The 23,472-nt window shown below is 35.8% G+C and overlaps 1 protein-coding gene across 1 annotated transcript in view; it reads left to right on the forward strand.

The window, feature by feature from the left end:
* Window positions 1-19,339, forward strand: part of LOC578462 (gamma-2-syntrophin) — a 29,952-nt gene extending 10,613 nt beyond the window's left edge. The window contains exons 3-18 of the mRNA XM_030974067.1: window positions 1,771-1,800; window positions 2,247-2,303; window positions 5,803-5,860; window positions 6,602-6,645; window positions 7,591-7,632; window positions 9,799-9,883; window positions 10,531-10,613; window positions 10,985-11,133; window positions 11,937-12,066; window positions 12,535-12,573; window positions 12,921-13,037; window positions 13,570-13,641; window positions 14,564-14,716; window positions 15,290-15,382; window positions 15,853-15,963; window positions 16,788-19,339. Coding sequence (XP_030829927.1) covers window positions 1,771-1,800; window positions 2,247-2,303; window positions 5,803-5,860; window positions 6,602-6,645; window positions 7,591-7,632; window positions 9,799-9,883; window positions 10,531-10,613; window positions 10,985-11,133; window positions 11,937-12,066; window positions 12,535-12,573; window positions 12,921-13,037; window positions 13,570-13,641; window positions 14,564-14,716; window positions 15,290-15,382; window positions 15,853-15,963; window positions 16,788-16,910 — 1,386 coding nt within the window. The 3' untranslated portion in view covers window positions 16,911-19,339. The remainder of the gene's footprint in view (window positions 1-1,770; window positions 1,801-2,246; window positions 2,304-5,802; window positions 5,861-6,601; window positions 6,646-7,590; window positions 7,633-9,798; window positions 9,884-10,530; window positions 10,614-10,984; window positions 11,134-11,936; window positions 12,067-12,534; window positions 12,574-12,920; window positions 13,038-13,569; window positions 13,642-14,563; window positions 14,717-15,289; window positions 15,383-15,852; window positions 15,964-16,787) is intronic.
* The last annotated feature ends 4,133 nt before the right edge of the window (window positions 19,340-23,472 follow it).

Below are 23,472 nucleotides of genomic sequence, written 5' to 3' on the forward strand. Positions count from 1 at the left end.
GTTTATATGCTATTGAAATCAGTGAATTTTATTGTCTGTGAGCAAATTTGTTTTAGATATTTAACGCTTGTTATTGATTAAACGGTTTCATGAAACAGTCTAGAACCCTTAATTAAATTGATTGGTAGATCTCATGACCAAGAGTTGTTATCCTGAGATAATGGGAAAACACCTTCTTCGATCCCGCCTCTCTGTTCTTCCTCCGTGCCTTCTACAAATCAGCCCAGTTACAATTCATCTTTGATTCCATTAAGTCCCATTTACAGGGTGACCCTAAGGATGGAATCATTCTCTCTCTCTCTCTCTCAGCTACATGTAGCTAATTGTATTTAGGCCATCCTGGTCGCTACCAAGCAGCTGTTTTAGATGCCTCTTCATCCAATTTTGAGGATTAGTAACATTTGCATCTTCCAGCAATTTTTTGTTGGTGAATGTCCTCTGGTAACCCTGTGTAGAGTAGCTTGGATGAAATTGGGGAAGATGAAAATGACTAGGTTGTTCGAAAGTTTGTTTTGACATGATTGCTGACAGCAGGCGTTTAATAATGTATGTCCGGAGCCAAAATGACCTTATATCTGTTAAAATACCATTCTGTGTCCAAACAGAAAATGCACTATCCGTGAAGACCCATGTGGAGTTGTTCAGAAATTGCTTTCCATTATATGATGCGGATATCCAGAGTTCATAACATGTTTCATGCTTTCACTCACGTATTGCCACTTAATTTGACATTCATGTCATCAATTACCACTAGACCTTTCATCAAGTGTCTATTGTTAAAGGCATGAAAGCAGGTGCAGAGAAGAAATTCATTAATTACTTTCACACTTTATTAGCATACTGTTGATCGATCAATGGTATGATATCATGTTCTCATAAACTAGTAGATACTATCTACTGGGTATATTGTGATGCAGTAGATTTTATTTGCAGTGTATCTGCAGGCATAGTCGATTTGGGAACAGGTGCGTTTGATATAGGTGTCAACAAGCAGAAGTGTGACCTTGGATGTGAAGATGAATAAGTCAGAATGACATAGCAGTAGGTTTTTTCTTTAAGTGACGTTTCCTAACCATTGGCCCAGAATACCAGAAGAAAACATGTTTTAAAACCAGTCTTAACTGTTGTGGGCAGCATCATTTATTTCCTTGAAAGCAAAAAGCAAATTGAAAATAAATGAAACTAACGACAGGTGTATTACGTAATTACAACTTGTTTTATGTGTGATTCTCAACTTGTTTTCAATACTTTTCTTGATAATGCTATCCAACAGAGTACTTAAAGAGAAGGTTGAGTTCTGGGAAGAGGTGAAAAATAATTTGTGAGCATTATCATTCTTATTATGCAAGTGTGGAAGAACATCAGATAAGACATATTCCCTGAAAAGCATGGCTCTTCAAATGCCTTCATATTCTAAAATGTCATGTAACATCGTAAAAATACAGGGTAGAATTTTTATGCCACATGTTTGTGTAGTCCCATATACCTCATTCTGTGTACAGTGCTTGTAACTTTGCCAAGATTTGGCCAAATTTCTTATCATTTTGATGATTCCAGAACCTTGCAGTACTACACACCAATACTTATATGCTAGATGATCAACCTTTTCTGATCGATTCCACACAGTTTCTTTCACAATGCAATCACATGGCCAGAACTCAACTTCATCTTTAAAAGAAGCACAATCCACATTATCTTTTTTTTTAGATACCAGTTCCCCCACTGAATATCCTTTGACATTCTCTTCTTCTCTCTTCATTTATTATTTAGACAAATGGAACAGAAGTGGACTCCGCAAGGGTAAGTTAGATTTATTGTTTACTTTATAAGAAAAACGCTTCAGTTTCCAGGCAAAATGTAGTTTGTCTTTTTTACTATCATGAAAGATGCAATGAATCAGCATTAGGCTAAATTGTTTGGAAAGCAAAGACAATAGGAGAAAAAGAGAGTGAGAGATTTCTGTCCAGAATTAAATCAGAAAGAATTTTGTATTACCCGAATTAATCAAGGAAGTTGAACCAAGCAAGGCATATCAATATTTTGTATTTAACCTTTATTGGAAAAAATGATAAAAGTTTCATGAAGGAACATCTTTATCATTCTCAAAAATGTATTTCATTTGTATTCCAATACCAATAATCTTTAAATAGAGCCTACAGAATAGTACAATTCTTCTGTTGCCTGATACTTCTGGTTTCTTCAAGTAATGTTTTTTGTACTGTTTTTGCTTTATTTTCCCCTTTTAGGAGAGAGTTATTACAATAAGAAGACAAAGGGTTGGGGGCCTTGGACTCAGTATAAAGGTAAGCAATTTTTACAGTGTTTCATCTAAATGGCATGATAAATGCTTGCTCTAAATGGTTGTTTATCTCTTTTGATAGCTGGAAAAAATATGTATATCAATTTATCTTATACATTTGTGCTCTTGCCAGTAATCTCGCATATCACAACATGATCTAGGTATACATGACATTCAGCCCTCTTGTTTTGATGAGATATAGAAAGATGAAATTTTAGATTGATTTCTTGCTGAGAAAAAAAACCCCTGGAAAACAGGACTCTCATTTCTACTCTTGTTTGGGATAAAGGATGGAATTGCCTGCATCAGCGTTTGATACCAGTTCATACCTTCATCTGAGGAGGAGCTTACCAAAACACGCAGGAGGATGACATTCGTTTTCTTTAGGCCTGTCTTCATCAGCTCGAGATTGCCAAATATCCCACTATTTGAACTATCCCAATCGCAAATTATCTAGTTAATTTGTGTCTTCAACAGCCCGAAGTTGCAATTAGCGGGATATTTGGTCGAGATAATCATCCCAAGATATCTTGGGCAAGTTTGCAAAATATACCGCTATTTGTCGAGCTGATGGAGACACGATTTGTTACTTTGGGATTATTTCCCAAATCAGAAATAGTGGGCTATTTGGCAATCTCGAGCTGATGAAAACAGGCCTGTAGAGTGCATCACCAGCGTGATAGGATGATATCTTCTGCTGAGAGCCAGAAGGACGTTAACTCTCTGTAAACTCATTTGAGTTTAATGTCCTTCTGTGTCCGAGCTCTGACTATCGGTGGAATCAGGATCATGTCTACCTGTTTGTTTATGATAGACCAGTAGCTTTGCTGAAAGTGAACAGAGATCAGTCATAGATGAGGAAGGGCTATTCATGTTAGCCTACCTGGAAGTCGGTTGGGAGTATTTTCCATTTTCAGTGCAGCAACACGCTCTCCGGATTTTCTTTTCAAATACATCTTATGTTCAGGCAGCTTTGCTGTGATTTTAATATCTAATGACCAAAGGATTTTCATTTAAATACCTCTAATAGTATAATGATGTTTGGACTTTGGAGAAATGTTCTGGTAATCCCTTTGTTAAGCATTTGCCAGAAGAGATTCGTAGAAGCCAAAACAAGAATAGAGGGATTCTTTTGTGTTTGTTTGTTTTTATTTCTGCATTTTCAAAATGAAACATAATCATATATATAAAGTAACAAATATTTCTTCAGTTACATAATTATACATTTTTAAGTACATTGAATAAGATGCATACAAACACAAATATAATTTCAATGAAAAAAAAAGAAAGATAAATTACAGAAAATGCAGGAGACCGCCATCATGTGGATTTGCACCATTACTCTGGATACATGAAAATCGATTTATGAAAAGATAACAATGTTCGATTCATCTCCTTTAGGAGTAGAGTAACAAAACAACCAAGTATCTAGACATCAGACTAGTGGTTATGTATTAAAGTGCACTGCCTTCACATTGATAAAAAAAAAAACATATCAAAATCTATTTGTGCTGTACAATCTAGGACAGGTTCCATGATCTAGAAATGAAAAAGATTTGCTTGGGATGCGACTACCGGTAGTTCTTGAGAAAGGGGATGAGTAACAGAGATGACATGGAAAGCTCCCATGATGGGATGGGTGTTTGTGTATAGGGATCAAAGTGTCACATACAGAGATCTGCTTTGATGAGCGCAATTCTCTTTAAATATGTCACAATGACCTGGCCGATGGTGACTTTACATTATGAGCTAAAAACAGAAACTTTCCTGTGTATGAATTGAAATTTTGTGAGTGGTTCAGATCCAAGAAAATTTCATGCTGCGAAACAGTTGAATCATAACATTACAGTAGGTTGGGTAGAGGAAATTTCTCTCCTATTCCCCCCCCCCCCCCCCCCCCTCCTCTCCCTCTCTCTTCCTTTTCCTTTCCCTCTCCTTTTCCCTCTGCCCTATCTGTTGTTTAGATCAATATTTGTAAAGTCTTTCTCATGAGTTTTCCTCTCTCTCTCTCTCTCTCTGTGGCTATCTCCCCCCCCCCCCCCTCCTTTCTCTCTCTAGCTGTATCTGGCTATCTATCTCTCATACTATCTTTCTTCTTTCTCTCTCTTTATCTGTATTTCTCTGTCTTTCTCTGTCTTTCTCTGTCTTTCTTTCTCTCTCTCTCTCTCTCTCTCTTTCTCTCTCTTTTTCTTTCTCTTCTTTTTTCTCTCCTGCTCGTTCTCTCACTCTCTTTTCCTGTAGAACCAATTTTCTTGGCTGCGATATATGACAGTGGATTTGGAATAAATGCGCTGGTAATAGTCCTTCTGTAAATATTAGGAGGAAGCCTTTGGTCAAATGTAAACACTACAGGTGTACTTGATATTTTAAAGATAAATTCTCCCGTTCGAACAAGTGCCAAAATCAATCCTTTACAAAATCCTCATGATCAGTGTATTTGCGAGATGGAGAGGTGGAGAATTATAGATTTTAGTTGTGATTTAGTCCAAGGAGAAATAATGAGAGGATGATACATGTGGCTTTCCAGTAGTCACTGTAGGAACCGGTTAAGATGATGAAATATTGAAAAGAATAAATAATACTAAGAGTTTTAAGCCTTGTTCGAGCCTTGTTTGTGTGTTATGAGGAAGGTTCCTTCTTGTTGGAAGAGGGGTTTTCACCCCCCCCCCCCCCCATTTTTTTTTTTGGGGGGGGGGCGGGTGGGGGGGGGGGGAGGTCTGTGGAATATTTCTTTTGTGATTGTGATATACAACTACCAGACACTTAAAGCTTCAGAATATCATCATCTTGTGACATTCAGGAGGGCATTAAGTCTATGTGAAATTATAACAGGTAATTCTCCTTCGGTTGTCAGCAGATGTTAGTGGCACAATGGTATATCAAGAAAGTATCAAATAAAAACCAAATTTCTTGCAAATGGGAGTGATCTTCCAACAAGATTCCTGATTCTACCTTTAAATTTGGTTTCAAAGCTTTGATTCTAAGCAGCAATGGCAAGCAATTGCCTTTCAGCCAGCATTCAAAGGCTTTAAGAAGCCATGAGCGTAACTCTAGCTGAAACATTTAATCGGCGTCCCATTTAAAATGTCATACGGGGTATACAATTGCAAGTTGCATGTCGCAAAGTTACACTTTTTCCTCAGTGAACGGAAAAGCTGCGTTAGAAAGACAAAATAGCAACTCCTGATTTTCAGATTGTTGCCTTGCTTGCCGACTGTATGCAGAATGGTGTATATTTCCTTTTATTTGATTATTGCAAAAAATGAAGATTTGCCTGTTCAGAATTATCGGTTAGTATCACTTACATGTACATAGCACAGTCATTCAATCACATTGAAATTGTATTATTTTGTGTAGGTGCATTGACTTTTATATTGTATGATTAATCTGAAGTTTTATTTATCCCCCCCCCTTCCCTCTACATTTTTCCTTGTTATCCCCCCCCCCCCCCTCTCTCTCTCTCTCTCTCTCTCTCTCTTGTCTTTTCTTCTATCCATGTATAGGGTGGAGCAGAGCACAATATACCCATCTTAGTATCAAGAATATTTAAAGAGCAAGCAGGTGAGAAACATTATAAAAAGTTTTTTCAAACAAGATTTTAACACACATGGTGATGTATTCCTTATTTTTGAGAATTACGAAATGAATTTCTTTAAAAGGGATAAGTGTTTTTAGCAGTTATGTGGTGCTGGAGGGTCAAATACACATCTGTATTCTAGAAATTATTCTGATCAGTTCTTCCATGATTAAGGATGGTTTCAATTCTCTTTTGATACACCATTTCTTACACCAGAATACTTGGAGTCATCAACAAATGTAAAAGCGGGAAGATGATGTCTTCGTCATGTGTCCTTCCTAAGTACACCTAGACAGATTAAACTATACGTTGATAAATTGTATGCTTCATCCAAATCATTCCAAATATTGACACTAGAATTTGAAGGGCATTAAGTATGTGTTATATTATGTAAAATTAACACCCTTCTGGCTCAAAACAGACGATATCTCTTATATCTTTTAGTCAAACCGACTCCAGACTGACCCATTCTTTACCATTGGAGGTAATGTAATTGTTTGATCGGTCTGTCGTCGGTCTGGTGTCGGTCTCATGGGTATGACTGGGGTATACAAGAGTCTTATCCCACAAATGTTTAATTTTATTTTGAGCGGTAGCTTCAGGTTTGCATTCTGTATAAGGTACATATAGACTACGTATATGGAAATCTGATATACCCTTTTTTGAACCATTCTATTTTTCTTTGAATCTAAAAGAAATACATTTGTGCCTTTTGTCCATTTCAGCTGATCAGACTGGTGAACTATATGTCGGTGATGCAATCTTAAAGGTAAGAGTAAGACATGATGTGAAGATGGGATATTAACCAGTCTTTGTGCCTCCTAGAAAAGGGAAAGAGAATTTTATTAAAATGAGTGCTTTCCTATGTTTTAGTAGTTTAGTTTAGTTGTTGTAAGAGAAGTTCCAGCGTCGCAAAGAATGGACAAGTGTGATGAAAATCTTAATAAAATTATCATTTTAGAATGTAGTTTGATGTGGAAAGTCCTGAAGGAATAAATATCCGCACCATAAGATAAATCAGAAATAAATTTCCTGTTTTGGAAAAGAAATTTTTTTGTCACAATACAAGTACTTCAGAAGTATATTTCAAGGATCGCTTGAAGGATTTCCTCTAATCATCTAATGATGGCAAAAGGTTCTGAATTTTATAGCACTTAGCGATAATTATAAAGACGCAAGGAAATTTAGAGATATTACTACCCAAGGCATTTAATTCATGGACATATTTTAAATGAAACTTGTTTAGCAAGGACAAAACTATTGTGTGTGGTTCTGTGAAGAGGAATGTTTGAAATAAAGGTGTGTCTTCATGGGTTATGGTGTAATTGCCATATGAATAGGAATTATATGTTTAAATCTTTAGTTCTGAGAAGACTTAAGCCAAAAGTGAATTTGTGATTGATGTGATTATCATTCTTGATCCTCTGCTTCATTTTCTTTTCCCTTCTCCCTCTCCTCTCCCTTCTCCTCCCTCCCCTCTCCCTCTCCTCTCCCTCTCCTCCTTCTCCTCCTCCTCCTCCTCCTCCTTCTTCTTTTTCTTCTTCTTTTTCTTCTTTTTCTTTTTTGTCTTCTTCTTCTTCTTCTTCTTCTTCTTCTACTAACACTACTACTACTTCTTCTTCTTCATCTTCTTCTTCTTCTTCTTTTTCTCCTTCTTCTCCTTCTTCTTCTTCATCTTCTTTTTCTTCCTTTCTTTCATCTTCCATTCATACAGGTCAATGGAATGTCAATAGAAAGGGCAACTCATGATGAAGCAGTAAGTTCATATTTCATCTTTTGAGAGACAGAAGGGCAGTAACCCTCCCCTCTGCCACAGAGTTATTGCCTTTCTAGCACTCAACATACAATTCATTGCAACAATGGATTAATTTTTTCTTCAGAAAGATGAGATAGGAAAGCTTTGATTTTATAAATAAAATTATTTTATTGAAAAAGGAGAAGCTTTATATTTCCCCAAGTTTGATTTATTCCCAAATGTTACTATGCCTTGAATTAGTAGAATTCTGTTCAATAAGACATTCATAGTAAGTTGAATCACAGCACACGCCACTTTTTGTGGTACTTTCTTTAATCAAATAATGCCTATAGTCCAGAGAGTATGTTCTTCTGTTGTAATATTCCTGTCTTGATGATAAGTGTGCTTTTATTTAGTCTGTGCTCTGAGTGAGTAAGTGAGTGAGTAGGGATGGTAGAATTGAATTATGTAGTATGGATGAACAAAGAATACAGATGCCTCTTCATTTGAAGACAACCGCTGCTTTCCTTTCAATAGATTTGTAAAATTTGAGAGAGGAAATTGCATACTGCATGAGGTTGATTCAATGTAAGTCTGTTCACATTATTGCAGCCTCGGAATTGGTCAGAATTTGCCTTGAACTGCTTTTGAACATGATCGATTGTGTAAAGCCCGTGAAGAGGCTGCTCGGTAAACATAGAATAAAAGATGCACATTATGTCCTGTATGTACACAGAAAATTGTGACTAGAATATTGTGCACATGTCTATGAGATGTGTGTTCCACTTGCCCAAGCACTGTGTTTTCGGTGTTCAGTTGAATTCATGATAATCAACGAGAGGAGTAGACATATTAATATTACAAATAAAAAGGTTACGTACAAGGAGACAATCACCAAAATTTTACCATTGGGACACCCTTGTTGTGATTCATATGAACTACCGGTAATGTGCTAGTAATCAGTTAAGGAGCTGACTACCATAAAAAAAGAAGGCAAAACAACTTAAAGTAGTACATCAAGACAATGATGCTGTGTTCCTCAAATGTGCAATCTCCCTGCACACAATACTAGCACCTGAAAAGTATAGTACAGGGGGACCGTAATGAAGTGAGGTTGTGCACAACATTTTGGTAACGCAAAACCAAGATAAAGCAGTTATGGGAACATCACATTGTCTTTACTCTATAAGATGTGTGCACTGTCCTTGACATTTTCTATACCATTGTCTGTATTCCTGTGTGCTGGAAGTAGTAAAAGCACTATAAGAATGAAGCCATATATAAAGGCAATCGAGTGTGCCTGATAGCAGACAAGAATCTGGCACATTAGAATCATGAATGCTAGCTGTGCAATGATAGCAGTTGATTTAGATTGATGTGTTGTTAGAGGGAGTCGGTCGTCAGTTTCCATGTGCAGAAGGCCATAATTCACTGACACCAGACTTAGTGGGAATACAATTAATGTGTTTAAAAGTCTGCACACAGCGAACCCGTAGGTCCATCAAGGAATACCCTTTTGTCTCTCGAACAGTCTTTGGTTGAGGGAAAAGTGAGATAATGACTTTACCTTGTGGAGGAGTGGATGACGAAATACAAAGCATTACATAAGGCATTTTGGTCATAAAACTGAAGGCTAATCCTGGTGATTAAACACCTGAGCGGTGTCAAATTCCCCATGAGAGCCGACTACTATGCATCTTTAAGCTTTCAGTTTTCTTGGCATGTACCGTATTGGAATGCATGCAAAAGTTTTTAATTTTTTTATTTAACCCCTTCTATGCTCTAGTTGGCAAATCTTACCGAAGAATTTGAGTGTTAAACAATATCTTGAGATTGAAAATGGCTTGTTTTCAGTCTCAACACACTCACATCTACTCTCATGGCTTAGTTTATTCTAATAAGATATATTTGCAACTATTTACACATTTTAAAGTCAATCCATGAAGTTGAAATTGTGTGCAATCAATAGTAAATAAATTTGTAAATAGCGCCATCTATTTTTTTCAAGCCTTATCAGTTTTTCATGGTTTTGAGATGGACCTTTGTGGCATTTAGGCCTAGTGCTAAACAAATTTGATTTCCAAGGTTACCTCTAGTACTAAGATGGACTGTCACAAAAAGCCATCGATGATAGATAACTGAAATATACCAGTTTTGGACTTAGATTTCTATTTCTATTTCCTGCAGGTAATAGCACTGAAGAATGCTGGGAATGAAGTTGAACTGACTGTCAGACATTTCAGAGCAGCTACACCATACCTCAAACAAGCAGGTAAAAAACCCAGAAAGGTCATTCATCTTGTCTAGTCATTGCTTCATATAAACACTCGTCATTCATTTTGCAAGCTTGAAAACAAATCACAAATTAGGTCAATGTGATTCTTAAGATAAAAAAAAAAGGTTCATTGTATCAACATAAGGATGTAAAACCAGAGTGTATTTCATATGGAAAATATACACATAATATCTTCTTTTGTTACACATAAAAGTAAAAATTCAATATACTTTCATCCAACAAAACTATATTACAAAATAGTGTTCTTTCTAGAGAGATCAACCATTTTTTCCTCTGGATTCTCTTTAAAAATCAGTTTTGAAGAAGTTGCTTCAACTTCCATGGGCTTCTTAATCCAAAAACGAATCATCAATACTTCACTGTGTTCAGTAAAAGTTCTCGAGCGATGATAAATGCATTGTTAAAAAATAATTAAAAACAATTTTCTGTCCAATTATAGCTAATAAGTGACACAAAAATTATAATGTATCTTTCTATTTGCCTGTTTTATCCCTCTACATTTTCCCTCTCTCTGACTCTATCTGTGTCTGCCTCTCTTTGTCTCTCCCCCACCTCCCCCCCCTCTCTCTCTCTCTCTCTCTCTTTCTATTTCTCTCTTTCTCATTCTCTCTTGTATCTCTCAGCTAAGCTAGCAGACAGGGGGAAGTCTCCTGAAAATAACAACACAACAGAGAACAATTTAACAAATGGAGGTGAAGGCTGGCAGGTGGGTCAAATTCTTAATGGTTCTCTGCTTTTGTCAGTTCTTTTCATTAATTTGATTAGTAGCTGACAAAATATTTTGCTTGTGCCTTGACATGTTTAAACTCCACAAATGCAACTAAAAGCTTCAATCAAGTCAATTTTCTAGGTGTTACTTATTTTCATGTCACAGATGTCAAACTGTTATATATTTCAAACTCAAAATTCTGCCATGCATTGATTTCAGTGTTTTTTTTCTATTCTCATTTGTACATGGATTGTTAGCCTACAAAGACCTTACTATTTTCCATTTGAATTTTCTCTAGTCATAAGAATGGAAATTCTGCATGCTGTACAACAGTTTCACTAAACATGTAATTGTTGTTACTTTTCCAGACAAGAAATGCATCATCAACGACGGCAACCGTTCACAATCAATCTCCGCAACCTCAGCCGAAGATGCAGATGAGATGGGTCGATATGCTCTCAATATCCTTACTCATGGCCAGGGTCACAAGATATGCGAATGGCTCTGATAAGATCAGGTGAGTTGGCCTTCAAGTTGAGAGGAGATAAAGATTGAGGGATTGGATTTGTTCCATTACTTTTCCTTTCAGAAGTTATTGTGTCAGAATTAAGTGAAGAAGGAGGAATGGAGGGGAAATGGGGAGGAATGCAGGAGGAGGAGGAATGGGGGAGGAATGGGGAAGAATAGAGGAGGAATGGGGAGGAATATAGGTGGAATGGGGGAGGAATAGAGGAGGAATGGAGGAGGAACGGGGGTGGAATGGAGAAGGAATGGGGAGGAATGGGGAAGGAATGGAGGAGGAACGGGGGAGGAATAGAGGAGGAATGGGGGAGGAATGGAGTAGGAATGGGGAGGAATAGAGGAGGAACGGGGGAGGAATAGAGGAGGAATGGGGGAGGAATGGAGTAGGAATGGGGAGGAATAGAGGAGGAATGGGAGGAATAGAGGTGGAATGGCGGAGGAATGGGGGGAATGGAGGAGGAGGATAGTCATAGTGGTGATAGGTCGAAAAGAAATCGTCTGCCAGTTTAATCAGTCAGTTACTTTTTGGACAGGGCCCTGATTATGTCTTTACCGTTGTACTATAATCCTTCAAAAATAAGTCCTTATCCTCTAAAGATAAGCCCTATAATTTTCAGCCTCAGTTCATATTTTTCTTCTGATAACATCAGTTTGTGGTTACTCAGTACTTTTTCAGCAAAGCCTGCCCAGGTGTTAACAAAATATCTTGATGAATATGGCAGAGTAGAAAAGGATAGTCTTTTTGAAAATATGTCCTATCACATAAAAACGATCATTGCCCCCATTTCACATGTACAGGCCGAATACGTTCGAGGTGGTAGGTGTGGACGGGACATCGTCGGGAAAACTTCTCTGTCAAAGTTCAACAGAGCTCATTGATTGGCTCAAGGTCATCAACTCAAGTGTAGCAACTCTAAACGCCCAGTCAGTGAGTATTGAAATATCAGATAAACCTGCTACAATGGCCATCTCTCTATGAAAGCAAACTGTCTGTAGTGCCTACTTTTTGTCTTCACATTTGAAATTGTACAACAAATTTTAACTTAATTTGAATGGGAGAGCGCTTCTTTTAAATCCAAAGCAAGTGCATATTAATAAGATAATAGACATATAAGAACAATGAAAATCAGAATTTGTAATGCTATTATTGGAATGATTTTTTAAAAACATTTTTTCATCATTCATAATCCTTGCACTATTTCTGGGCACCAAAATGCTAATGTATGTAAAGTTTATGGCTGTACAGAAGAATTTTTTTTTTTTTGCATTTGGTCTCTCAGTCACTCTTTAATTGGATTGCTCCTATTCAATTGCTGATGATAAAATGTAAAGTGAGCTCTCATTTATGATGTTTTCATTTTTTCTTTCCTTTTCCCTTCCTATTTATCTCCTTTAGATGAAGCTGTCTAATGATCTTTTACCTCCTGTAGACCAAGTAAGTCTTAAATCTGTGGAATTTCATTTGCAATCCTGCTCCTTTATACGCTGTTATCGTCTGAAATTATGCTTGTGTCTGAAACAGTGGTGTACTACATGAGCTTGAAAAACTAAAAAAATCTTCTTGATAAAGAAGAAGTAAACTAGAGGTGAAATGTGCTATCATTTTTTCTCCCTCCTCTCTTATATTCATATTCCTCTTTATCATTCACATCCTCTATTTTTTCTTTCTCTCTTTTGCTCTCTCTCTCCCTCTCTCTCTTTCACTCTCCTCTCCCTCTCTCTCTCTCTTTTTCTCTCTACCACTTTCTGTAATTCTCTATCATTTTCACCTCTGTCTGGCAGATCATGCACTTTGGCTGGGTGGAAGAGAGACTCGCAAGCAACTCACATCATAACATATGGAAGCCTAAATTCTTGGCAATAAGAGGAGCTGATGCCCTCATCTTTGAATCACCTCCTGTAAGTGCACTGAACCTCTATAATTCACCACTAGTTTTTGTCTAAAGGAATAATTGTTTGACTGTTACTTTCATCATAATAGCTTTGTATACAGCATTCAATGTCTTTTACACTGTGATACTCATAGCGCTTAGACATTATTACCCTGGTAATAGCCGAGGTGCCAAAGTAACAAGTGCGTAAGGGTTTCAGGTACCCATGGACACCTGGATGGAGAGTAGCAAATGTAGATTGACCTCTCGCCAATAGTTATTAGTGCTGGCTATGGCATTCATTTTTTATTTACAACCTCTAAGCCTTATAACTTTGATATTACCCAGTAGATCCATGTTTGACTTGAATAAGATATCTTGATGTGTATCATTTATGCATGCATGCTGTACGACTATTTCACATCAGGAACTCTGTAGAGTAGTAGCGTCACATCCTGCTGTTAATTCCTGGATGAGATTCAACCCAGTCCTGGTCTTTTGGGGGCCAGTGACATATCTACAAAACACTCAAAATTAATGTTTTCTTTGTGTTTGTACAGGTGAACCCAAGGGACTGGATTAGGTGTGAAAGAAGTTACAAGCTCTTTGAAACTGTCTCAAGAATATTCAAGGTATGGCATCCTCTAATTAATGTATGCATCCTGATGTAAACAGGTCTTTGATATCAAAGACTGGCTATGAGATTATGACATTGTGTTAATACATGTATGCTGATGTGAACAGGTCTTTGATATCAAAGACTGGCTATGAGAGTATGACATTGTGCTAATACATGTATGCTGATGTGAACAGGTCTTTGATAGTCATGCATCCATTAAATAACCTGAACAAACATATTCAAATTCAATTTAAACATCTCTAACTCTTTTGAAAAGTACATCAGGTTCATATAAATATAAGCCAAGTGACACGATGCTTGTAAATTTACAATGATATTCAAAGGAGAGGGAGATGGAGAAGGGAAAGGGGTAAGAACAAAGCAGTGGCACTAATGTACAATTATGTGTTCAATAAGATGGATAAAGAAGGAAAAAAGTATAAAGAGTGTTGAAGCTTAAAGGTATAGACCAGTTCTGGTCATGTGAATGCATTGTGAAAGAAACATTGTGGAATCGATCAGAAAAGGTTGATCATCTAGCATATATTAAAGTATTGGTGTGTACTGCAAGGTTCTGGAATCATCAAAGTTATAAGAAATTTTGCCCAGTCTTGGTAAAGTTACAAGCACTTTACACAGAAAGATGTATATGGGACTACGCGATATCTATCCAGTCCGGATAGATAATAATAATAATAATTTACCAAATATCTTAATTAGTAGGCCATTTCCCGGCAAAATTTGTATCATCACGTATTAGTCAAAGCATATTCTTTTACATAATTGGTAATAAGAGCTTCCATTTCATTTTTTGAGATGGGGGGGGGGGGCATTTTCAAAACTGGTCTATACCTTTAATATGATCCAAGAGACAGGTGCAGAAGATGAGTCTTTGAATGTTTATATACCCATCAACCACCAATTATTTTACCCAGGATTCTGAGCTTCAAGACGACCGCGCCCATTGCTTCCTCCTTCAGTCCGGGGCAGAGGACTGTCATTATCTCAGTGTCGAGAACAGGAGTGAGTTAAACGTCTGGCAGAGCGCAGTCCTCAGAGCAACTCATGCATCAGTCAGCAAACTTTGTGTAAGTTTTAATTCAAGTTATTTTTCTGATCACTAAGCTGTCGCCAGATGGATTATGCTTGCTTGGTTTGATTGGTTATTTGGGAATATCAAACACACTCATAAATCTGTAACATTTAAGAGCGCAAGGTGAAAGTGGAAGACGAAAGAGTTCAGTCTGTCTCCATTCTCAAGCACAATGACTGAATGAATAAGTTACAAGCATGGAAAACTTCTTTGTATCGTTGTTTAAATATATTTTATCCATTTTCTGATAGAAGAAAATGCTGTATTATTACTGGCATTATCTATATGCCAATAGGTATCTCAAAGATTGTTGGAGGAGTGAGTTTAATTAATTAATCCCTCAACAAGAAATATAAAGAGTTGATTTTAAAACAATAGATTAACAGCTGAAGATCAAGTCAGTTTCTAGGTACTGCACATTGTCATACTTTATTTCAATGTAGTAAGTTTATATATTTCTAATTGGTACTATTTCTGATATACACTTCTATTCAGTTAGATATAACTGTGAGCTCTGAATGTTTTGTTTACTCTAAAGATTATTTGTTTGACTATTTCTTGCCAACAGACCAAGACATATGGATGTACATGGAGGAAAAGGGTTGTTGGTTTGACCCTTGACCTAGATACTGGTTTCACGCTGTTCGATGCACACAACAAGGTAAATGAGGTCACAGGTCATAAAAATAATGTATAGTGTTATGCATTGTACCTGTCATTTATAGTGGGAATGATCAGAAATGTTTTTATTTTTTTCCTTCATATTTATTATTCTTAGATACTGTGAACCACATTAATTATAGTGATGGTTTTAACTGTGAAGATAGAGCAAGCTACACAACTGACACCTGTGATAATGATGGTGAAGTCAAATGATTATGAAAATGACATGAATATAGATATATGGTAGTAAGTATAGATGTCACATCATTAAAAAAAATGCCAACAACTACCCATTAGTAAAGTTTTCCTAGGACAATTTTCCCTGAACTAAAGCTTAGGTAGGGGGTAGTTTTTCTTAGTGCTAGAAAAAAGGGGGGAATAGGCAGTCTACCAATCTTAGAAAATTATTATATGTATAAACTTGCATAAAGATTTTATAATTGATCTTAATAATTTTATTTAATTCAGGCTCTGTTATGGAGATACCGTTTCTCACAACTCAAGAATTCCTCAGATGACGGCAACGCAAAAGTCAAACTCCAATTCACAAATGCCAACTCAGGTCAGCTGGAGATGCAGGTATATGTCTTTCATTCATTTTTCTTAAAGCCCCACTGTCCTACTTGTAGCTACTTGCTCCCCCTCTATATAGAAAACTTCCCCAATCGGTGCCTGTTGGTCCCCCATGATCCTCTTTTTCTTATGTTGGTTGAGAGCTGAGTTTATAGCCTCCTGTCAGTGACCTCGCTGTGTGGTCTAATCCCTTCTGGCCCAGTAGTATTGACGGTCTTTAAAACTTTAATTCACCATCTTGGTTTGTATTTAGTAACACATTCCAAGTCACCATTGTAGCTCTTGCAGTATAATATATGTTTAATGAGTTGATAAATTTTGAGGCAATCTTTTGTTGGGGATTAAAAAAAAATTAGTTCCATTTGATTCTGTCATTTCATGAGATGGTCAGTCAATTTGGAAATATGAAAGCTGTTACTCCCAATAGTGTACTTGGTGTATCATTCTAAAATGTAATATTTTGGAAGTTATATCCGTTCTAATATAGTCCTGCCCAAATATGTGAAAAGCTTACTTTGTGCAATGGTTTTAGTCTGCTGAATTCATGAAGTAGTAAGAAATAAATGTCTTTCACCCTCCCAGCAGTTATTGTTGAACCATTTGCAATAGATATGGAGAGGATCTTGTAAGTGTAATCGTCATATATGCAGACAAAGTAACTTTTTTAGATGTGACACATGAAAACAGCTTATTTACAAACAAGCTATAGCTTTTTACGTGAAAAAAAAAATAGCTAAATACCAGTGAAACAAAAAAGAATATTCATATAACTGTGCCAAAACATATTAATCATGGAAACTAATTGTTTGGTCCTTTGTTTTCCCTTACAGGAGCTGGAGTGCCCGAACCTTCGCAAACTTCTTCATTGTATGCATGCCTTCCTAGCAAGTAAACTTGCTGCCATAGACCCCAAATTCCTCCGCAGTACAACTCAGCTCCCATGCGACTCATGACAGTTTGAAAGGGAACACAGAATCAAATTATGAAAATGTTATTATGTGATTCGTACTTTTGAAGATGTAATGTTTTCTCTCTTCTTCTTCTTCTCTCCCTTGTTCTCTCTTTCTCTCCTCTTTGTTTCCATCTTTTTTTTCTATCCTATCCTTTCCAGTATTTCTACCCCTCTCTCAATTGGTCTTGAATAGAATTAACACTGACAATATAAATTATTTAGTTTATTTGTAAAAAATATGACTTCATGGCATTTTACTATTCCTACTTCGGGCACAATATTCTTGTTTATTTTACTTTTACCTCAAAAAAGCACAACTCAAAAATGTGTGCCAGCTGAATTTTTATGTCAGCCTTTTATATGCTAGTTACTTAGTTGTTAGTAGTTCCAACTCGCAGTGCTTCATACCGACCTAAGTCTCATGATATGTCGGGTATTAAACCATGTGAACATTTCTCATTTTGCAATTTCATGCAAACTAGTGTGCGAAATTAAATATGAAAGATCTCAGAGTATGTAAAAAGTCAGCTGAAACAACGACCAGTGCTGTTTTAGGATTAAACAATTTCAGCTACAACTGTGTGCTACATGTACTAGCAAAATGCTTTATGATATCCCACATTGCGGATTGAATAGACCATTTTCAAAGTCCTTTCAAATTTATTAAAATTTACCTAGCAACAAGCTATTTCATTCACCTGTATTTATTATTGTATCTCTATAGTAACAGTCCAAATTGTATACATCAGTTATTGCTAGGTCAGACAAGTATCATGGATTGCCCTACCTAGCAACATGTACTGTTCGCAATTTGCATTCTGACAATGGAAATTTAGTAATTTGTAACAGGTGGATGAAATAGTTTGCAACGAGGTACTAGACGGTAAACAAATTCGATGAGATTACGAAAATTGCCTATTAAAGCACTGATGAATTTGCTATATTGAGGCTGGTATAGGGATTACATGCTGCATCTGTCTGAAAGATGGTGAAAATTGTTATCATTTTCTGACGTTAATTTTAGTTAGGATGACTTGAAATGATGAAAACAGACAATTTTAGTTGAGAGGTCAAATTTCATCAGTCACACAATCCCCAGAGTCCTTTCTTCTAAAATAATGCTCGTATTCAAAAATCGCCATTTCTTATTAGAAAATGATTATTACTTTTGTAGTAATAAAATTATAAAGGGTAAAATCATTGAACTTCTTGGTCATTTACAGAGCAAGAATTCACCGGACATGTTAAAAGCAGTATTCCATTTATATACTAAGCAGTATTCATCTTTTCTATTTCGTTCATAGATAACTGTACTTAATTTACTTTTGAAATATTTTGCGTAACTGAGGAATCATGAAATACCGGCTGTAAGCATTTCCACCCCCCCCCCCCCCCCTCTCTAGAAAACATAACTTGTTTTACTTTGAAATATGAGAATGATATGATCATGTCTAACTATTGTAATTTGTGAGACAATAATTTGTTAGCCTTTATTGAAGAGAGCTTTGATATGAGTGTATATATTTTATGGATGAGATCAAGAGCAGTGTTGGCCTTGAAATAATATTTTACCTGTATACAGTGTACAGTTTTCTTTGCTTTTCAATGACGGGAGGCACTCTTTTTTTTACCCGGAAGGTTCATAGTTCTGAAAAACACACATTTTCCATATCATGGGGTTGATAATTCCGATCATTTATTGTGTTATTTTGAATTCCGAAAGTGAAATAGGGTTCATTATTCAGAAGGTACCGGTATGTAATTCCAAAAATGAAGTACTGTTCATAATTCTGAATATTGGTTCCATTTTTCTGAAGGGTCGCTTACCCCAAACTTGATAATTCGGAAAGTGAAATAGGATCATTATTCTGATAATGAAATAGGGTTTGTTCTTCCAACGACATGACAAATATTGCAGGGTTCTATGTCATTTTCAGAACTATAAACCTTTTGAATTTTTTTTTTTAATTTTCAGAAATACATACCTTCAGAATTATAAATCTTTGGAAAAACAGCATGCAAAAATTACAGATATTTAATGCCCACATGTGGACAGGGAGAACTGTTATTAAATGATATAATATATAGGAAGGACTGACTTTGAATTGGAGATAATGATAGATTTAAATATACTTGATCTACTTACTGGTCTACTTAAGCCATTAATATGTAAGCCAACTAAAAACTTTTGAAGCTTTATTTTGAAAAAACGATATCAAATATATGTTTCCAATGTTTATTATTTTAGAATTCATGGGAATTAAAAAGAAGTGCTACAAGTATTTGTGTTGGTTTTTCTTTTTGAACTCCAAATTTACATTGAAGTCTTAATTGAAATGTTAAGAAATAAGATATAAAAAATTAGTGGATTTTGAAGAAACCTCTTTCAAATTTATTGACTGATTCTGATGTATATTTATATATTTTGGATGTTGTACATAGTCATAGAATTTTATTATGCACTCAGATAAGTTAGTATGACATTTTTTCATTGTATTTTGTAATATCCAATATAAAAGTGTGTTTACTATGGCGTAACATTATTTTGTGTTTGCACAAAAAAGTAAATTACTGTAAACATCAACTCAAGACTGTGTTGTCTACCTGAAGAGTAGTATATGTGATTGTTTTGGCAGACAGAGCCCTAGTCTACAAAAGGTCATTTCATATTTCAAACTTTGCTGAATTGAATTCTTCACCATTTTATCTTTGTATGTACTGTTAAGAAAAGAGTTACTGCAATTTGATCCCATTTCCAATTTTTGCACCACGAGACAGGAAGGACCGTGATGTTATGCACTTGGTTTATTTTGGGATGTTTGTATCGACATGAAATTCATTGCAATAATTCGTGTTTTCTCATCGAGACCACCATAGTTTGTGATGTGTAATTCATGTATCTTTATTGATGTGCATGCACGCTGGATGTGAAAGGGTCATGTGATCATGATAATTTGAGAATTGATTTAATGTTTTGATATTAATCACTGTACAGTAAGCTTGATTTCACCAAAGTGGTTTTAACAACATTTAAAGATAAAGTTGAGTTCTGGTCATGCGATTGCATTGTGAAAGAAACGTGGAATTGATCAGAAAAGGTTGATCATCTAGCATATAAGTATTGGTGTGTATTGCAAGGTTCTGGAATCATCAAAATGATAAGATATTTGGCCCAGTCTTGGTAAAGTTACAAGCATTGTACACAGAAAAATGTATATGGGACTACGCGATAAATTATTATATCTATCCGGACGGGATGGATATAATAATTTACCAAATATATCAATTAGTAGGCAGTTTCCCGGGTAAATTTGTATCAACTCGTATTAGTCAAATCATATTCTTTCACATGATTGGTAATAAGAGCTTCCATTTCATATTTTGAGAGGGAGGCATTTCCAAAACTGGTCTTTACCTTTAAATCTAAAGTCATTCTGCAGATGCTCAGGCTCAGATTTGAACAAAAAAAAAACTTTGCAGATTCAGAACAGTAGGCCTAGCCTTCTTTCTAAAGCAGCTTAATACCTGCATGAAAAAAATAAAGATGGCGTGGATAACTTTTTGACACAGTTCTATCACTATTAGACCTTACAAAGTGTGCTGTATTTATGCTCTCCTTGCTCCTTGCTTTCTTCAGTAGTTAATCTACAGTTAGGTATATATTTATTTTCTGCAATGATTGTATCTATGAACTGGCCTATAAGAAAATAACGGTCACATAACTGCATAATATCAACTCAAAAGTTTGTTAGTATATTATGCTCACAATGTGCTATTTATTATTGTTATTAGTTATTACCATTACATATTATAGTTGAAAGAACGACAGAATCCATAGTAAAGATACACATGAGCAATTGACAACACTTTAAAATATTTGTACTCAACATTAGCATTTCATGATGTGCCATGTACTATTTCTTGATCAAATAGTCTGTTAATATACTAATATGCTCATTTTGATGTTATCTTCATAGTACATAAAGTATATTATTGATAAAGGAAAGCGAGAATCTAAAACAACTGTTGACCCTTTAAAATATACGTAATGGGTATTTCAGGATGTGCCGAAGCTACATTGATGTTGGATGTAAGGTTGATAAACTTTCACAAAATAATGCAATTACTAACGATCATATTACCATTCAGTTGTAAAGGTTAGAGTACTTCATGTACGACATGATTATTTTTAAAAAGCCATAGTACTATTTATTGTCAGGGACAGATTTAGATCTACCAAAACAGTGCTTTTCTCTAGTGGACTACTAAAAAAGTGTGCTATGTTACCGTATGTGTTTTAGTTTATGTATTTTAGCTTATGTATGTACCCACCTATTTAGTTTACTGTATGTTGAACTATATTGCTACCATTTAGTTTTATGTTTATAAAATAATTTTATATATATTTATGTATCGCTTTCATAGGAATATATTTTCCTTGTCATGCATCATGCATTTTATTTTTGTCTGTATCGTATTCATTTAGTTACAATTTAGTTTGTATCAGGCTTGTTTTCTACCCATATATCGTTTAGATATCAGTTGTATTGGGGAAAATATGATGTTTTGTGAATATTTAGTTTTGTCATTTTATTCTTGTTTAGTTGAAACTAAAACTTCAGGTTACATAAATGTTTTTTAATAATTTATTTGCATACTTACCTCAACAAACTTGGTAACAAACTCTTTAAAACAACTGATCCAAGTAAAAAGACCAATTTTGTTTGCATCACATAATACTGTTTTTATGTACATCTTGATCAGTGATACCATTTTTCTGCTATGGATATTTTCAGAATAACTTGTTTGAGAATGAATGACTGCAAGGGAGAAGAAGTAGTCAGACATTTGGGCCCTCTCCCTCTCCCCCTCCCCCTTCTCTTTTTCTCTATTTCTCTATCTCTCTCTCTCTCTCTCTCTCTTTGTCCTCTCTCTCTTTTTTCTCCTTCTCTCTCTCTTCACTCTCTCTTCGCTTTTTAATTAAGATTTAGTTCATTCTTCTTGTTTATCCTTCCTTTCCATTTCATTCATCTCCTTGTTGATATTCTCTTGTTTCTTTTTCTATTCCTTCATTTTCTTGTCCTCTTAACCATCTGTTTCACATTTGTGTATGTCGTAATATTATTTCTTTTTCCCTTCATCAGTTCCCTGTCTTTTGTCTTCCTTTCTTTAATCTTGTCAAGCTAGCTACTTAATCTACTTCCACTGCAACTGTTCTATACATTCACTAAAATATTTGTTTAGACACTTTTACAAATATGATCTCACTTGACAACATTGCCACTGATATGTGTTTTAATTTATAATGAAGAACATGCATACATTTTATCTCGATTTTCAATTTCAAAATCTTTGTAATTAGATGGTTTCCAACAAAAATGAATAGCAGGTAAATCGTATCAGTCAGCTTGTAAATCATGGTCACACTTTGTATGTAAAATAACATGCACAATGTAGGTGTGAATATTTTGCACTGAGAAAATGCTATTTTGTGAGAAGAAGAAATATTTGTTTGTTTTTTAACTAGACATTGATGAATATTTATGAAGGATGCACCAAGTTAATGCAATGGTTTATACAGCTATGTTGCTGTAACACACTTTTCATTGTAATAAAAATGGAAGAAACTTTTAAGCTGGTTTGACAGTGACTTTTTATTAACCGTTTGTCTTTTTAACATGTAGTCAAGAATCAGGAGAAATAGAAATGAGAGAGTTTGGGAGGAGAGTAGATGAGACTATACGAGATGAGAAGGGACATGTACGTCATAATGGATTGAAGGGGAGAAAGGGGTAGGAAAGAAAGTAGTCGGGGAGTTTGGCCAGGGTGTACATTTGGTTGAAAATTAACCTGTCTTAGATCTATGGCTACTGCTTTCCAACAGAACTTTTAGTCATTTCTTTTTCATGTTTTTGCAATGTACATTTAAATTACTTTATTTTGAGAAAGTTTGGTCCTTGATCTTAAAATCGATCTGATTTATTTTTATTTTATTTTTTTTTGAGGGGGGGGGGGGTGCTCTAAAGGGATAAACCTGACTGTTATACGGCTGGGATACCTAACAACTGTTTTAGAATAAATACAACTGTAGGCCTGCTGGGTTAAATCATTTGGGCTAATTACTTCGGGACAGGTACTTGGTCTAGAAGGACTCATGTATGATCATAGACAATCCGGAATGTCTCCTTCGATTAAGACATCTACTTCAGCGAAAGTTCCTGGTACAGTCCTTCCATCGTCCTGGTCTACACACCAGCAGGTCTGTCGATCTACCGTACACTGGATGCTAGCCCACTGAGAACCGTCGGCTTGGCATTGAGGTACGTACTCGCATTGGGCCGAGGAGCTCGGCCGCTCACACGATTCGTTGAAAGTTTGTTGCCAGGCAACGCATGACAGGGGTTTTGCAGTCGTGCTGGTGATAGGCGGAACATCTGTGTTGATAACCAGAGAGGGAGAGTGGGATTAATACAGATAAGGAGAGGACAGAGGTGGATGAATGAAGGAAAAGATCGGACGTCAATCTTGAATTAATGACAATGGGTGAAAGTGACTCGGTAATA

Source organism: Strongylocentrotus purpuratus, unplaced genomic scaffold (genome assembly GCF_000002235.5).
Source record: "Strongylocentrotus purpuratus isolate Spur 01 unplaced genomic scaffold, Spur_5.0 spur5_scaffold_7, whole genome shotgun sequence".
Taxonomy (NCBI): domain Eukaryota; kingdom Metazoa; phylum Echinodermata; class Echinoidea; order Camarodonta; family Strongylocentrotidae; genus Strongylocentrotus; species Strongylocentrotus purpuratus.